At 31.8% G+C, this 19,200-nt stretch overlaps 1 protein-coding gene across 1 annotated transcript; it reads left to right on the forward strand.

Moving 5' to 3' along the window:
• Positions 1 to 15,001: 15,001 nt before the first annotated feature.
• Positions 15,002 to 17,816, forward strand: LOC125875537 (uncharacterized). Its single transcript, XM_049556526.1, has 3 exons — positions 15,002 to 15,248; positions 15,327 to 15,379; positions 17,452 to 17,816. Exons 1-3 carry the CDS (start codon positions 15,161 to 15,163, stop codon positions 17,593 to 17,595), a joined length of 285 nt encoding a protein of 94 aa, XP_049412483.1. The 5' UTR covers positions 15,002 to 15,160; the 3' UTR covers positions 17,596 to 17,816.
• The last annotated feature ends 1,384 nt before the right edge of the window (positions 17,817 to 19,200 follow it).

Consider the following 19,200-nt stretch of genomic DNA (forward strand, 5'->3'; position numbering starts at 1 on the left):
GGGAAAATGCATAAGTACCCCCCCAGCCTATACCCGAAATCCCAGAGACACACCTAACCTTTACTAAGGTCCTATTACCCCCCCGAACTTATTTTATATGTAATATTCTACCCCTTTTTGGTCTACGTGGCACTATCTTTGTGGGCCCAGTGCATGTTGACATTTTTCTCAAGATAGTGTCACGTAGGCAGAAAAGGGGTAGAATATTATAGATAAATTAAGTTCGGGGGGTAATAGGACCTTCGTAAAGGTTAGGTGTGTCTCTGGGATTTCGGGCATAGGCTGGGGGGGTACTTATGCATTTTCCCGAAATTTTATCATTAAAGTTATCTACATTTTAATGGATATATAGAATATAACTTTTAAGTGAGTAATAAACTATGTAATTCAAAATATGTAATTTAGTAGTGGAGTGAATATTTTAAGAGAAATCAAAATATAAATAAACATAAAATTAGGCAAAAAAAATCAACTTATAATATATTCATAAATAAAAATTGTATTTATAAAATGAAATTTTTAAATAGAAAAATATATTATGATAAAAACAACGATCAAGTAAGGTTGTGAATGTTATTATAGTGTTGAAAATTATATTAATAATATACATGAATGTATAATAGGTGTATAAAAGAGAATTTAAGGAGGATAATTTTGTTCATTTACATACTTTATCCCAGGATAAGTTATCCTGGGATTACTATTCCACCCTCAGGGACGGATAACTTATCCCAGTACAATTTGTTAATCCTGGGATAAGTTATCCCATCCTATCTAACCAAACAACGGATTAAGAGACACTAAATTTTTATCCCAGAATAACTTTCTCTTATCCATCACACCAAACGACCCGTTAGAGTTTTTCCTATTGCAACACAAAAAGAAAAAAATCAATCAAATACTTCATATGAAATGACTCAAACATAACATCAGTCATCAAACACCGTGGGTTGTGTCACTTCCAAATTTATGTTATTTTTGATAGCTTACATAATAACAAAGACAAAATTAATGAAAGAGACATAATGTATATGTAAATCAAGTAAAAATTAGAAAGTAAAAAATGTAAATATACCAAATTAGCATCAATAATAAGGCTTAAGTCATATGCAACCCCTTAAAGTTGTCTGCATATTTCACTTAGACACCTCAATCTAGCCTTGTACCTATTGACCACTTAAATCTTAACAAATTTATACCTATTTAACACAAAATGATAATCAATTAAAAAAAAACAATAGTGTGTGCATCTCAATCGCATATACATAGCAAATGGACTAATGAGACAATGACATGTGGCGATTGAATTTTTTTTTAAAAACTCTATCTAAATAATATAAAAGGAATTTTAAGAAAATATAATTTTATTTTAAAAATTAACCCACCCCCAATCCCTTCTTCTTCTTCTTCTTCTTCTCCCCTTTGCATTGGGTCACCCCTGCGCCTCAACCCGTCAACCACCAGTAAACCATAGCCTACGGTCTTCTTCTTCGTCATCGGACCTTGTTTTCCTTTCAACTGGGCCGTTGCACCTCAAACGCCAATAAACCATAACATTCACCCCATTCTTTTTCTCCATCGAATCTTATTCCTTTCACTGACGTCGATAATACACCATTGATGTCCATCTAAGCTAACCCCTCATTTATCTTTCGTTCTAGTAGCATCAAAACGTTCCATCCATTCTCTTCATCTTCTTTCCATTAGTAAACATTTGTCACAATTATACGAAAATAATTGACGTTTTTCAAAAAAATAATCAATTGCTTCACTGGAATACTATTTTCATCTTAAACAATGGAGTTTCACCGAAATATTATTTTCAGCACAAATAATGACTTCGCCGGAATATTATTGTCATCGGAAACAATAGACCTTCACCAGAATATTTGAGACTTTAATCAGATCTACACAAAATTACAAAAAAAGAATGAAAAAGCAGTAGACGAACTGGAGAGGGTGAGGGAGAGGTGGAGGGGGTGGGTGTGTAAAGAGACATGGAATAGTTGAGGATGAGAAACGAGTTCCTTCCCTCTTCATTTTTTATATTAATTATTATTGTTTATTAATTTAGCTATGTAAATTGGAAAGGAAAAGAAAAAATATTATTTCTAATTATTTTCACGCATTTTAGGAGAGTGAACTACACTTTTTTGGGCCATGTCAGCTTTTTGTGTCTAATAGAAATCACTTTTGAACATATAAATTATAAAGTGTTCAATAGGTACATGTCTAAATTGAGGAGTCTAGGTGAAATATGCAGACAACTTTAAGGGATCGCATATGACTTAATCAAGATCATAAGAAATCCATTCAATTCTCAAGAGTGATTACCTTCGCAAAAGTGAGGCCTACAACATCAGAAAACAAAGCCAAGTCTTAAAACATCGAAAGGATTCTCAAGATTCATTTGGAACTCCATACACACAAATCACATGTGCAAATTAACTAAACTCGATGATTCGGACTCAATGGAACCATCAAAACACGTATCCGAGGTCTCCTTGACCTGAAATTCGAGAAAACCACAAGAAACTAACTCAATGCCTAAAAGTCTAAAACAAGCTCGGCATCTCTCAAAGTCAACTAAGACCTCACATAGGCCTAAAATCATCCCCCAAATCTAATGGAACTCTCAAAATTTTGATCCAATCATCCGAACCTTGAATGTTGATCAAGTCAACCCAAACACTAAATTTTCATAATTTCACAACTTAGGACCTCAAATCCTCAAAAAGACTCGGAATTTGAAATTGACAACTCTCATGGCTCAGATTTCACAATTCGGAACTGATGAAATCGACGGAATTTCATCCGACACTCGAAACTTCCAAAAACCACTTTCTTAGCAATATTAGCCTTTCAAACTCAAAACCTATAGAATTCTCAACTTTTAACTCAAAGTTCAAAATCAACTTTTCAAACTCAAACATAAAAGACTCAGGATTGATATCGGGAAGAGCAAAATGGTTAATTCACAAAAAATTTCAAAAATGACCGACCATACCATTACACAAGCGTCCCTTAACTAAGGCCTCAGATCAGCTGCTGGAAGATACCATGTACTCAACAAGAAAAGAACATGTGTAATATCACATTAGAGAAATCATAGTTTATTGATAGGATCTCACGACCAGTTCAACCTATGAATGTAAATAATTAACCCACAATATAGTAACACAAGTCAAGATATATAACAACAATCACCAAGAGATATGTGGCAAATAATGAATTGATAGAGGTGTGGAGTTTAAATGAGATAAAAATACATGTAGACTTACAATCACAATATTATGAAACACAAATATCTAGATACATGTTTCACATGATCACAATTACATATATTCAGTCTTTTCATGGAATTATAAACACATATTCGGTCCTCTCATAGAACTCACACAAAATCTTTTAGTGTACTGACATGGTACTCGAGTCAACTAGAGTTAGTAATCATACCAGGTGTTATACTAAAGTCAACCATTAGTATTCATACCAGGTGTGGTATTTGAGTCAACCATTAGTATTCATGTACCGGAGTGGTACTTGATCAAATAAACAATCACAAACAATCATGCACAAACACAATGAACAAGTCCACTTGAAAGTAACAAGTCACATAAACAGGTCTATTGCATGGGATTATCAACATGATGTCATTTCATGTTTTGTCTTATGTTTTTCCTAACATGTATTACACAAAAGATACCATAAAGTAGTAGATATGCATATGTACATAAACTGAAAATCATACGACCATCACCTACCTTTAATCAAGCCTTTTAGAAACTTTAAAGAACCTGAGCTTTCCCCTTGTTCAAATCCTCGACTTGTTCTTGCTCTGAAACAAACAATACAACAATCAATAAAAAAAAATAGCTTAATTATACCCGGATTAGATACAAATATTAACCCCAGGCCAATTCATGATCATTCTACCCAAACTAGGATTTTTTCACCATTTCAGAGACATTTCCCAAGAGTAATATCCTAGATTCTAAGGTTTAAGAATCAAATGACACGATTGGGAAACAAACTTACCTTTATCGACGAATTTCATAGAAAAATGAGTGCAACTAGCCTTAAATCGTCCCTTTCAATCCCAAGAACAATAATGCAGAAAATAAAATATTTCGAGAATTTTCTACATAAAATCTCAACTTATCCCGCTATAGCATCAAAGATTGTTTTCTTTCTTAAGGTGAGTACTCATTAATACAATACATTTTGCCTTCAATTGACATTTCCTATTACTTTTTTTTTAACTTCAGCTCTTTGTTTTCTTCTTAGTTGTTGTCAAATGGAACGGAAGAGCTACGACACATAATTGTATAAATTCATGAGTCAGGTACATACTAATTTTGACTAGTACTTTCTTGTGTGAAAGATTCAGGTTATTCCACCTCATTTTTTTCCTAATTGAAAATTGTAGTTTTGTTCAAATGAACATCAAGTTTTTCAACAACATGTCTTTCCTGATTGTATCAAGGAATAAAATCAATGTCAATGAATGTACGTATGTAGGGAACTATGTGTAGAAATTTCACGTCTAGGATTAGAGAAATCAAGGATTGTATTGATAAAAATAATGTTGAGTTACAACCTCCTTATATAGGGAGAATTGTAGAGTCCCAAGTTAACTATACTTAGAGTCCTACTACAATACCCATTACTACAATAATAATAATTATAATGCAATTATAAATAATCTAATCCTAGTCGTAATATAATCCTAATTAATATAAGTAGTCTAATCCTAGCGCGACTCTAATTATACAACAGTGTTATAATCTCGTTAGTCAGCTTCGTTGGACTTGTTCCTTTGACATGTTCCAATCATCAACTTTCTTCTTCATCAACACTTGCTGCAGACACGTCAGTCAACTTCGTTGGACCTGTTCCTTTGACATGTTCCAATCGTCAGCTTCCTTCTTCTTCAATACTTCCCCTCAAGCTAGTTAGTAGAGGAACGGTTACTCCTAGCTTGATTCGAATACGTAGAAAAAAACTTTGAATACCCAACAAAAACTTATTTTGTCAATGCTTCAGTATGAATGTGATGTCTAGTCGTTGCTAGTGATAGTTCATCTAATATGACAAAGGTCTTGTATTTGAGACCTAAACCTTTAGCAAAATTAATTACTTTTGTTGCTTGAATATAAGCTTTTTCCAAGCATTCCCACATCTTCTTGGCAGTTGAGCAGCCCACAATAAGGTTCATGTTTTTTTCGGTCAAGGTGCATGAGATCCAACTCCTTAGCAACACATCTTTCTCCTTCCAATCATTAATGTTGCCATTATCTTTTGCATCCTTATCAACCGCTATAACTTTCCCTACAGTTTGTCCAGTGGAACAACTACTTTTACTTGGTTCATTCCCTGTGATCTGAATCAATTGAGATATTTTTATCCTCTTTATGAGGTAGTTTGCTGGCTTAAGTTTAATGGAGCAAGCGGCAATGAGTTGGTGAAGTGAGGAGGTCGACATAGTGTTAGTAGAGGTGGTCATTGCAATTTAACGTGTGGTTTTCTTCTTTTTTTTTCTTTTTTTTTTATCAATACTCAGAGAGCGGAAGAGATTTTATGCTTTGATACCATGTATGAATCTCACGTCTACAATACATATTACTACTACTATAATAATAATAATAATAATAATAGTAATAATAATAATAATAACAATAATAATGCAATTATAAATAATCTAATCCTAGTCGTAATAGAATCCTAATCATAATATAATTCTAGTCGTAATATAATCCTAATTAATATAAGTAGTCTAATCCTAGTGCGACTCTAATTCTACAACAGTGTTGTAAACTCGTCAGTCAGCTTCGTTGGACTTGTTCCTTTGACATGTTCCAATCATCAGCTTTCTTCTTCATCAACACTTGTTGTAGACATGTTAGTCAGCTTCATTGGACCTGTTCCTTTGATATGTTCCAATCGTCAGCTTCCTTCTTCTTCAACACTATGGGGGCTGTAACACATATAACCACCCTTATCTCCACCTCCACAGACGCCACCACATAACACTGTTAATATAATTGACACATTCAAAGCTATGGTATCCATGTTAGAATTGGAAACATTTAGGCACTGACACAGAGAAAATGATTATGGAAGAAGAAAATAAAAGTGTCTTCATCATGAATTACTTTGCATTTAAAAATCTCTCTTCTTCTTGTTTTTGCGAATAAGTTTATATTCACGAATCTTTTTTTTTCTTTTTGGGGATAAGTTTATATTCACAAATTGCTTTGAGTTTTAATAGCTCACCTAAATTAGATAAATATTGAAACAAAGGAAATTCATACTCCTCCTTAAGGTAAGGTTGAAACAATGCAATTTGACAATGATTTTCACATATAATGCTTGCAAGTTTAGTAGCATCCTCCATACACATATTTTCATAATTTCCTACCCATTTCTTTGTTTGTCTTCCTTTTTCTTTGTTAGAAAAATCATATACTCATATTTTATTATGTTGTTAGTTGAGATGAAATTAAATTTTGCCTTTGTCAACTTTCTTTAGCAGAAGAAACCGCCCTTATGGACCTCTTGAAGTTTATGTATTGTAATACTTTATCAATTACAACACCTACTGGTCTACTTGATGTGTTGATGGTTGCTTGCAAATTTGAGATTGTGTCATGCATGAGATACTGCAACAATGAACTGCAGAAGCAACAAGTGGCAATTGAATCAACATTGCTCTATTTGGATCTTCCTTTCAAAGTATCAATGATTGATGTAGTTCAACTGTTAATAGATGTTGCAAGACTTAATTTATGTTTTAGGGACATAAACAAGTGAGTAGCTCTATGTAAATAGTATTCTCTCTGGTTGATTGAGTTTGATGGGAAAACTGATTAAATTTTTTGATTTTTTTTTGTAAATAAAATCAAGAAATTTCTCGTGACACTGATAAAAAAAATAAATCAACATCTTGATCAGCTTTCTTATTATAACCCAACCATATCAAAGAGAATAGTATCTACACAGAGATACTCATTTGATCATGTCCCTAAAACATAGAACAAGAAATAGTCTTGCAGCATCGACTAACGACTAATCTGCATCAACAATTGATATTTTGAAAGTAAGATTCAAATAAAGTAATGTTGAGTCAGTCGTCACTTACTGTTTTTGTAAATCGTTACTGTGGTATCTGATGCATGTCGCACCTCAAATATGTCAACAACCATCAGCACATCAAGCAGATCAGTAAGTGTTGTAATTGCTAGAGTATTACAATACATACACTTCAAGAGGTCTATGAGGGCGGCTTTTTCTATGCAATAAAGATGACAAAGACAAAAGTTAATTTCATGTCAACTAATAAGATAATAAACTAAATGTACATGATTATTCCTAAAATGAAAAGGAAGACAAAAAAAGAGATGGATAAGAGATTATGAAATTTGTGTATGGAGGATGCTACTAAACTTACAAACATTTATACATAATAATCTTTGTAAATTGCATTGTTTCAACCCTACCTCTAGGAGGAGTATGAATTTCTCTTGCTGCAATCTTTATCTAATATAGGTGAGCCATTAAACTTCAAAGCAATTTGAAAATATATTATCCACAAAAATAAAAAAAGATTTTTGAATGTAAACTTATTCGCAAAATCAAGAAGATGAGAGATTTGTGAATTCAAAGTCATTCAAGAAAAAGATACCTTTCGTTTCTTCTTCCATAATCATTTTTTGTGTCAGTACCTAAACATTTCCAACTCTCGCATGGCTACAATAGCCTTGGAGGTGTCAATTGTATTAACAGTGTTGTGTGGTGGCGTGTGTGGAATTGGTGTTAGGGTGGTTATCTATGTGACAATGCCCATAGTACCCTATAGGCCTACATATATAATACATTGATTTTATCCCTTGATACAATAGGAAAGAAATGTTGTTGAAAAACTTGAAGTTCATTTAAACAATACTACAATTTTCAATCAAGAAAGAAATGGGGTGGAATGACATAAATCTTTCACACAAAAAAGTGTCGGTCAAAATTAGTACTTACCTGACTCATGAATTTGTACAATTATGTGTCATTGCTCTTCCATGCCATTCAAGAGAAACTAAGAAGAAAACAATTAGTTGAATTAAAAAAAAAAAGGTAATAGGGAATGCCAATTGAAGGCAAAATGTTTGTATTAAGGAGTACTCACCTTAAGAATGCAAACACTTTTTGTTGCTACAATTAGAGTATCGATGTGTACAATTATCACGCAAAGAGGGTTATTTTTTGTCATCACAATATCTGAAGGTGATTCCTCAAGCTTTTTTATAGCTGATTTTTCTCGTTTGTGATCAGCACCAGACAAGTGGAAGAGATAAGCACACTGAATGGAATAATTAGAAAAAAATAAGTAATAGTGCAGAACTCCAAAATAACCATTTCAAGTTGCATATTATTAGTTTCAACATCAAACAAACCATATAAAGAACGAATTCAAATGTTGATCCATTCTTACCTTTATTTTAAAAAAGAATTCTATACTGAAGAAGAAAATTGCAACAATAATTAATATTTGTAAAGAAAATGCAATCACATCCCACACAAGCAGAAAAAGCCCTAAATTCATAAATCATTTGCATAACAACTACTTTTATAATTCAACTCTAAATTAGTTGAATTCACCTGTATGAATTTTTTACATCGGTTACACTCAAATTGAATTCGTAAACTATCATTTTCATCGATTAATCAAAAAGAAATTTCAAAGTGAAAAAATCACATTTACGCTAAATGGAAAATTAGATATCCAATTTCAGTTTTTTTTTTACATTTTTAGATCTATCTACACATGCCAAGAAGATTGTAATTCTGAATAACAACCATTTTCTTCATTAAGGATTCGCACCAAAGAATAAAAGCACAACAAGCATGACGCATTTATCATTGGTGCTGGGAGATAATAGCATACATGATTTGTCTAAGCAAGCCACATAGTTATAAAATGGATGACTCAATTTCTATGTGTGGCAGAGGCAAAATAAATTTCAATTTAAGAGGATCCACATCACATGCTCAATGATTTGACAACACTAAGAATACAAAAAGCTAGAGATAAAGAAAAGAGTGATTATTTGCACAACAAATATGTTCACCAGAAAGTCCAACAACTTCATATCAACAAAGATGCAGCTCTTGGAAAGAACCATTTCAGATCTAGCTTGAGGGACATCAGTTCTATAAGAACAAGGATGAAATCTTAGTTCACAATTTTTTTAGGGATAATTACCTGCTATAACTCTCAGCTATGAAATTCAGATCTAAAAGAGAAAGGTAAGTTAATAGCTGATAAAAAAGAAATCACATTTACTTACCAACTTCCATGGCGGCGCCGATGCTAGAGCAAAAGTAGCGAGCAAAGACAAAAGGTTTTCATAACTGGAAACTTCGAGCAAATGCACCTTTTCTCTTTTACTTTATTTATTTAATCTCTTTTATGTCTTTTCTTTTTTTGGATTTTGATGGGCCAACTTGGACCGGTCGAATTGTTTTTGTTTATAGACTTTGCTGCTTAAATAAATAAAAAGGCCCATGTAGCCAAATCAATCAAAAAAGGAATACATTGGTCAACCAACACTCTTTAGTCATCTTTCTTAAGGGTTGTGTCAAGCCTTATCATAACAACTAAAAAGTAATTGAGGGAGTATTTGTCACGACTCAAAGTACACCCTATACGTAACATGATGTATAAGACCCCGAGAGGCCCTACACAAGCCATAGCATACATCATACAAGAAAATAGAAATTAAGATTTCAAGGAAACTGTCTTATATCATAAAAGAGTTTGATAAAAATGGAAGTCTAACATAGTTTCAACTAGCCATCTATTACATCAAAAGAAGTGATTGAGACGTAACTCATAAATTGCATACAAAGTCTGAAAACTATAATAAAAAAATGTATAAGAGTGACATCTTCCTTGAAGTATGAGGAATCACCAAGTCTTCAAGATAATACAATCAACTAGCCACTAACGGAGGGAGAATAGTTGTCAAGCCCTACATTAGTGAAACAACATAGGAACAAGTATGCATTAGTTCATGTACTAAGCATGAGGAGGATGCAATAAAACATAAAACAATAAGGGGACATAATCGAAAACATGAAATGCATAACCAAGTTAAGACATAGTAAAATCATTTAAGAAAATTCATTAAATCATGAACAATCTCAATGCATCTTTAAATCATAAAGGAAGCTTCATAATACATTAGTAATTAACTTAGTTCATTTTGTGGTAAGTTTAGCATTAACCGACATAGATCATGTGAGCTAGAACATGGAATACAGTGTACTGGTCCCACACCAAAAAGAGAGTGTCCTACTTTCCAATGTAAGAACCATAATCTTAAGCTAAAGTAGATCCACTATTTAATGTCTATCTAAGAAAAACCTATGGTGGCACATAGTTATGGGATATGTAGATTGCTACTATAAACCCAACCTCAATCAATGGGAAAGCTTCCATTTCAATATCCTCTCAGTGCTAAGTATAAATTCCAGGAAATAGTCATTAATCATATTCGTTTTATCATCCATGGAAAAGTACAATTAAGATACTAACTCAAGCTAGAAACATCATAGTGTAGCTCCTTAGACCATGCGTGAGAAAACCTTTCACCATCCATCATCTTTTTATAATAGTTTTCCAAGGCCCGTAATCATTAACTTCATACTTAAATTTTCCTACTACTAATGGAAATAGTTTCTAAAAAAAAGTGTGATCTATAATCATTGATAATATATTCAAATACCATACTAATCAAGACCTAATTTAGGAAAATAGCCTAAAGAATTGATGAAAAATCTAGATGTCATTCGTGTCATGTGGCCAAGCTTCATATAACATATAGATACATTCATCTATACGCTTACTTAAGTCATACACATTGATTTCATGAAAATATGCATGTTTTCATAAAAATATATTCATAGATTCAAGCTTCTTCATAAATTCATGTAAGTTAGGGTTCACAGTCAAAATTCATAGATCAATGCATGGGTTTACATGAATTTTGTTGAAAAACATATAATCAAGTCCAAATCATCAAAATAAGATCAAAATCAAGCAATTGAATCCATACAAATAGAACACATGAGGAATTTAAGGAAAACCTAATCACTTTTTGGGAAATTGAATTGGAGAAATTTTTGGGGACTCAATGGGTGATTGGAACCCCTTGATGAACTCCCAACATACCTTGATTGAAGCCCTAAGCAATAATGAAGAAAGAAGACTTGAACTTGAAGAACCCTTGCTTCTTCTTCCTTGATCTAGAGAGAAGATTTTTGGAGAGACATTAGGAATTTGGGAGAATGAAAAGTTGGGGGGAATTTCTAAGGGTGAAGGGTATTTATATGGATTAGATTTAGGGGTAAAACGACGTATTTAGGCATTAATTATTTAGGAAAAAGACTTAAAAACCCAAAAAAATAACTACCGACTCGACTTACAGTTCAGACCTACGGACCGTAGAATTTTTTATGATCTGTACTGTCAACCGTAGATCAAGTACTGGACCTTAAAAACCACATATCTTTGACGGAACCCATGTACGGCTCGTAGGTCTTCCTACGGCCCGTACATCCAAACCGTAGAAACCAACTTTAAGCTTTAAAATTTCACTAAGTGTGAGACTTACCTACGAGACCTACCTGCGACTCGTCAAACAACCTATGACCCGTCCTATCCATTTGTAGGTCAACCACTGGGACTTGATATTTCAAGAACTTAAACCCAAGTCTATGAATCCCCTTCTACGACCCGTAGATAGGACTCGGATCACCATAGTGCCCAAAAATTGGACTTTTTCTTTTGAACATAGATTTTCAAATTTTGAGGTGTTACAGTATTTCATTGCAAGATTTTCTAATATAGTTTGAGATTATGCTTTTTTTTTCTTTATTTAATAGCTAATTAATATGTTTATTTAGGCGTTGTTTTACAATAATGATATTATACTAGTGTATCATTTTTTACCCCTCCTTAGAGCTTCCACCCCTTTTGCTCCCTTGGTGATTTGGACTCGCAACCTTTGGGTTGGAAGTGAGGGGTGCTTACCATCCGAGCTACTCCCTCTTATAACTAGTATATTGTTATTCACCAAAATTAAGACTTTAGATAAAAAAAAAAAAAAAAAAGAGATATTAAATTGGAATCAAAATACACGTTAATTACAACAATACACATGTTTTTTCATAAAATTTATGAGTTCTATGATTCTAACCCAAATGTACTATTTCTTTATAAAATTTCACTTTTTTGTGTCTAAGCTAATACCTTGTTTGAATGGTTGTAACCCGTTGTATTGTATTGCATTGTTAGTTTAAATACAACGTTTTTATTTTTATTACTTAAATTATATTGTATCGTATTGTTTAAATTCATCGTTAGGTAGCAACAAAAAGACACATTTTATGTAACGACCAATTTGGTGTGATCACGTCGTTACCTTAATATTTTTTTCTCATTTTATCTTTATTTATTATTTAATAATTATATGTCATCTTTTACCCTATATTTTCATAGTAACTATATCACTTACCCTGCTTTTCTTGTAGGTGTAAACCATTCAAATTGTGGATGTGTGACATTATGTAACGACATAGAACGATACAATCTATCCAAACATTATATACATTAAAAAACACAATACGATACAATACACACAACACAATACAATACAATACAATACATTATGAAACAATACATAATAACCATCCAAACAAAGTGTAAGAGTGACAGGGGGAATATGACGTTCCAACCTGATCCGATTTCGGCCTTATTCAAATCCTGATTGTCCCAATCCTGAGGTTTAGGTGGAATAGGGGGTCGAGTGGGTAGTGAGATGCGGAATAGAATTAAATTTGTGGATTGTTCCAATCCGATTGACATGATCAGCCTGCCAAATTTTTAAAATAAGAAATAAAAAAGGAAAAATTACAGAAATCTCACATTTTAGTTTACTTATTATCATTATCCCCTATAGGTTTTATAAATTTCCAAAATTCCTCATTTTCGCGCATAAGATTAGTGTATCTTGCGCATTGATTAATGTATCAGCGTTTATATTATTGTATCTCGTGCATCAGATTAGTGTATCATGTATAAAATGTAATGTATCTTACTTAACGATTAATGTATCTCGCGCATCAGATTAATGTATCAACGCTTATATTATTGTATCCGTTTGAAGGATTTCTGTAATTATAAACTTTTAAGGAATATATTGTAATTTTAACTTAAAAGTATGTGATTTATGTAATTTGCCCAATAAAAAATTACAACTAGCCGTTTGGGGACCATTGACAACGACTAGTGAGCATCCCCAATGGCTCTCTATATTATAGTAAGAGATTTATTTATTTATATGTTATTCAAGTAAATCATGTGGTCTATATATATGGACTAAGTTTGATTTATTTTTAATTTGCTCTTTGTTGACTGATATATATTGTATGTATTAATTTGAATGCATTCTATTATATTTATTTTTAAAGCCAAGTCTCCCTCTTAATTTTTTTCAGTATTATTAAGGAAGTACATAACTTCATCTTTTATGGCGGTCAGTGAAGACTGAAGAGATATTGGAGTTACAAGAAGAAAAAATGTGGATATTTGTAATACGTAACTTTATTGAGTAACGAAAACTTAATGAATTGGAAGAAGAGCTAAGAAAACATAGAAACACTTCATGAAAGTGAGGAGACAAGGCTGAAGCTTGAGAAAAAAGAGATAAAAGAAAGAGAAATGAAGTCCAAAGTGATTATTGAAGCACAATATAGTAATGTTGAAAAGGAGAAAATGTTGTGATTGACTGAAGATCAAAAGAGAGAAAACGAATAACTTCATAATTTTTTTATATTTAAAAACCAATTAATATGTTTATTTAGTCACCGTTTTATAATGATGATATTCTAAAAGGTTGAAAAGTCACCTAAGATAGTAATTATCAGCTTAGTAATTACATAACATGTATTGTTTGAATGCACAATTATTATTTTAGATAAACAAGAAACTTTATAAGTGGTATCAAATAAAAATTTTAAGATATATATTATCTTTTGAAAATATATCAATTAATAAAGATATGTTCCTAACTATTATTATGAAAAAATTAATGATTTATAATTTTCAAATTAGTATATTTCAATTGAATTAACATAAAAATTAAAAGTACAAGATTTCTATGAACATCATGAAATACATGTTTCGACAAAAAAATTAATATTATAAATAAAATGTCATAAATTTTTAAATTATTTAACAAAAAGATAATCTATCTAGTCTAACTAAAAAATAAATGGCTTACAATATAAAGTCTTAAGTCAACACTTAAGATACACGTTAATTACAACAACACACATATTTTTTCCGTAAAATTTAAATATTTAACTGAAACATGTTATAGTTTCAAAACTTCAAATATCTAAATGAAAATTTTCGATAAATATAATTTACTCCACCATAACAAAAACATGGACTTATCTTTTAAAGGGAAAATTGTATGAAATAACAAATTATTAATTCAAATTAAATGTTATAGCCATAGTTTATTTTAATTGTAATTCGCAGCAAACATTTCCTTTTTTTGCCATCTGATTCGGTATACAATTAGTCATTTTATACATTTCGGTATAAAATGTATAAAATGCATTTGTGTTTGTATAAAGCGAGAGAAAAGTGTATATACAAATACAAATACATATATTTTCGTCCTATACACTTTTAGTTATACAAATGCAGATCTTACTATACAAATTACAATGTATAAATGAATTTATACAAAACTGAACAATTTGTATAAAATTGAATGTTTGTAGCGAATTATACAATCAAAAGCTCCATAACAAACATAAAATTTGCTATGAAGCGCAATTATGCAAACTATAGTTATAACATACAAATATTATTTTTATGTTTGCTATATGTGAAAGTTGCTCTTTAAAGAATGAGTAGACCATTTTACCCTTTTTTGCAGCGAAATTCTCCATAGTTCAGAAATCAGACAGAAGGACCCGACCCGGTCGGTCTATATAGTCATTCCGAACCGCAATACATCAAATTGGGTAAATATAAACCCTAGCCATCAAAACCCTAGAATCCATTGAAAGCAAATTAGAAAGGGGTTGAAAGATGACACAAAAGGCAAATCTTTTCAAAGGTCAACAGAAGAAGAAACCAGTACCGAGTCGACATGGAAAAGCTCCTCAAATTCGCAAAGGTATATGTATTTCTTTGTTCGTAATTTCATCGTTTGTGTTACAGTGTCTATGGGATTAACAAGTAATTTCATTTACAGGAAAGAGAGCGGTGAAACCATCGAAGAACACAAAGCAGATGGACGTCGATCGGGTGAGTGTTTTTTAATTATGTTTTGTGATTTCTAGGTTTATAATTTTTTGTATTTTGATTTTATCGGTGTTTGATATGCTTCCTTCCCCCAATCATATTGAATATCTGTTATGTGGCAACATTGTTTTGAGCTTTTGTACCTTTGTAATTGGGTTTAGATGATTTTACAAATTTTTGGTGGAAAATTTTAATATATGAAAGTTAACACCTCAAACTTCATAAATAATGGAGAAAGAGAATTGAGAAAGGGGTCCTTTGGTGGTTGAGGGGGCGGGTAGGATACAAAGTTGGGAACTTTAATTGATTAAGGTAAATCACTCTGTCGGAGAATTGAGGTTAGTGATGACATTAGAACTTCAACTGATTAAGTTAAATCACTCTGTCAGAGAATGAGGTTAGTGATGACATTATTGTTATTTTCTTCTGAGGTTTGACTTTGTTAGTCTTGTGAAGTTATATGCCTTTTTTCTTCATTTTGGGTCAATCAATTATTGTTGTTAAAACTTGGTTCTTTTGTTTGTATTATGGTTAGTAGTAGATGCCCTTACTTTTCTTTTTGCTTTAACTAAGTTCAGATAAGTGTGAAAAAAAATTGTGGAAGAGCTGTGGTTGAAGTTTTATCGCTGTGACAAATATCATGAATATGTATGATTTGGATTTGGAAGTGTAATATGATTCTTCTACGTATAATGCTTTTCAAAAGAGAGGAAGGTTTATGGAAAGAAAATAGTTAGAACTCTTAGTTTGCTGGAAAGGGCTTTCTTTAGTTTCACAGTCCATTTAATCTGGGATCTTGATTCGGTATTCCTAGACGAAACATGAGACCTGGATAAACACAATAAAAGAAATGTTTGAGGAGGGTGTTCAATAAGATTAGGGTGCTATAGTAGGATAACACATCTGGGTTCATGTTCTTCTTCAAAGAGCTGAAGACTCTAGACTGATCAAAGTTAATCTTTAGTTTTGAGAGATTTACAAAACAAATTAATTCTGCTCAACCTTGGTTTTTGAGTCGTTTTATTTTGTACAACCTTTGAGTACTTATATATAGATGCCACAGGCAGCGAAGTTTAGGGTTATCAGGAGGATATTTATGCTGATTTGATATATTTAGGACAGGACTGACTGGAGCAGAGAAAGCACCAGAATGGAATGCAGCACAATCTGTAGTTCATTTCGGTTTTATCTTTGCTTTCCCTTCTGGGTTGTTTGGGTATATCCAGTCATGTTTTGTTTAGATATCTTGAACAGGTTAAAGCCTTTGACCTTGTTAATTTCCTAAAACTACTGATTGCATTAGCTTGATCTATGGTCAAGTAGCTGTAGTTTCAACTGTAAAATTCAGTCAAAATATTTGCTTGACTAATAAACAGGTTTAAATGATAATGTATTTAGTGGTATCCTGCAAATGACAAGCTGATTCTGTGTTTCCAATGGTAGGAAAGTAAACTTGATTGACTGCCTTCACATTCCAATTGTTTTAACTTAGCAAATAATTAAGTTTGTGTCAATGTGATTTGTGGCATCACTATTTATCCTTGCCACACAGAAGCAGCCTTGCACTAAATTAAAATGATTCTTTAAAAAATAGATGTGTTTTGTCAGATTATCTATTGCACCATCCTTTTAGCATGTCTGACTAATTGACCTCATAAAAGATATCCGATGTTAAGAGTACCGGGTTCACTGGTTTTTAAGTTTTAGTACTAGCCTCTACTCTCTCTATTCCAATTTATATGATAACCTTTCCATTTTGGGATGTTGGATGTCCCAAAGTGTTTTATATGATATACTAACATTTCTTTAAAGTTAAATTCATGTGATGTGTTTCCTCCTCAAATCTTGTTAGTCCTGTTCTTCTTGAATAGCTTCTTCCTTTGCTAACTAATGTGACATACAAGTAAAACTTTAAAACTCGATACACATACAGACGTAACATATATTAGTATGAAAGGTGTACTAAGTTATTTTGTTGCTTCTTCGGTATTTTTTGCAATGTCGAATATGAAAATAATGTATGTATGTCAAACTCTAGGTCTCATTATTCTTGCATTGTTCTTTTGTGTGGCCAGGAATTGACAAAGTTTATTAATCAGTGCAACGAAACAAAAGCAGCCACTTTTGCTACTAAGGATGGTGGTCAATTATGTATACTTAAAAAACCTGAGTCCTCCAGTAAAAAGCCTGAATCCTCCAGTGGTGCTGCAAAGAAGTAGTGCATTTGGAATCAATTGTATAAACAAAAAATTTTATGCTAGTTTGTTTGCTAAGATCTTCCTTTTCATCTTTTTAAGACCAAGTTTTGAGTCTCTTATTATTATTTTTTAAATGGATCGATCTATTTTTGTTTTTGGGTTATTATTTTCTTCGATTAGCATGTACCTTGTTTAAGGAAAAGTACAATCAGGAAAAAAAAACGTCTCTTGTTTACTCTTTATTTGACATAATGTTATTTGCTTCAACTCAGTTCCATCTTATATAGTGTGAAAATTCTGATTTCGCCACTTGATATAACAAAATAGATCACTAGATACAATCATATGGCGTGTATAAGTTCCAAATACTTAAAAGAAAAATCAGCACAATTTTTTTCTTTGAAGAAAAACATAGGTTAGTTACAAATATAATCAGAAGTTTCCAACCATGATGATGTGATTATGCAAAAATATTGAATCTATCTCTTTTTGTTTTGTTTAACCTTCTGGAAAATACTACTAGTAAATATACAGAATGTGCGATAATTATTAAAATTGATCAGTGTGCATATTATCTATGAGAAGATATTTTCTATTACATTATTCGATTAACATTTCCAACTTTTACCAAAATATATTTACAACTAGTAGTCACAGGTTGGATGATGCCAGCCTGTTAGATTTCTGGTGAGATATTTTTTGTTTTCAGTTTGGAACATGATTTTAAATGTATTCTTTTTATGTTGTAATGTTCAATAAATATATAAGTCCTTTCCTGTCAGTTGCATTAATAAACTTATATATATATTAATTTCCTTCCACCTACCAATTACCATTATTTGCTTCTCTGTTTTGGCAACTGAAAAAAATGGGACACAAGTCAGTTTATATCAGGTTTCTCAACCTGATTCTGTCTTTTAATCTCTCAACGGTCATATTATTTATTTATCTAAAGACAAATCTCATAAGTCATATCCATGAAGGGCTTAATTAGTATTTTTCTCTTACAAATCTTATAAGTAATATTATTTATAGTATATTTATGCATAAAGTTGTCTGGTAGTTTCATTACATTTTCTTCTACACTGTTTTTGGCTTGAGTCAATGATCTATTGAAAATAACATGTCTACCACATGAGGTAAAATTTGCGTATATTCTGCCCTCTCCCAATACCACTTTGTGAGACTACACCGAATATGTTACTGTATTTATGCATAAAGTGGAACATCATTTGATTATAGAAGTTTACATCAAATCTAGAAAGATATCTACCCACCCATAATTTACATAGAAGAATGTCTCATCTATATATGATTTTGTCAATTCATATATTGTACATAATTTTATAGGGACGTTTAAGTTTGTTTATAAATCGTGTAACACTTCAAAGAAAAATTTAAGTTTTGAATTAACACTATTTTCAACATGCCTAAAATGTAAATTATATTTTGAGGTGTGCGATAAATACAAGCTAGAATGCTTCGTCTTTAAATTTTAATGTTTATTACGTTAATTAGTTTTTAGTTGAACTATCGTTCTTCGTATATCGTCGCTTGCAAACAAATTTGAGAATTATATTATCTGTGTTCTTTAATTCGTCATAGTATATAATATGTTCGGTTAAA

The sequence above is a fragment of the Solanum stenotomum genome, chromosome 1, assembly GCF_019186545.1.
Source record: "Solanum stenotomum isolate F172 chromosome 1, ASM1918654v1, whole genome shotgun sequence".
In the NCBI taxonomy this organism is placed as follows: Eukaryota; Viridiplantae; Streptophyta; class Magnoliopsida; order Solanales; family Solanaceae; genus Solanum; species Solanum stenotomum.

Coding starts and splice junctions, on each gene's coding strand:
- LOC125875537 (XM_049556526.1), top strand. CDS start 15,161: ATGACACAAAAGGCAAATCTTTTCAAAGGTCAACAGAAGAAGAAACCA. Junction 15,249..15,326: donor AGCTCCTCAAATTCGCAAAG/GTATATGTATTT, acceptor TTTCATTTACAG/GAAAGAGAGCGGTGAAACCA. Junction 15,380..17,451: donor AGCAGATGGACGTCGATCGG/GTGAGTGTTTTT, acceptor TTGTGTGGCCAG/GAATTGACAAAGTTTATTAA.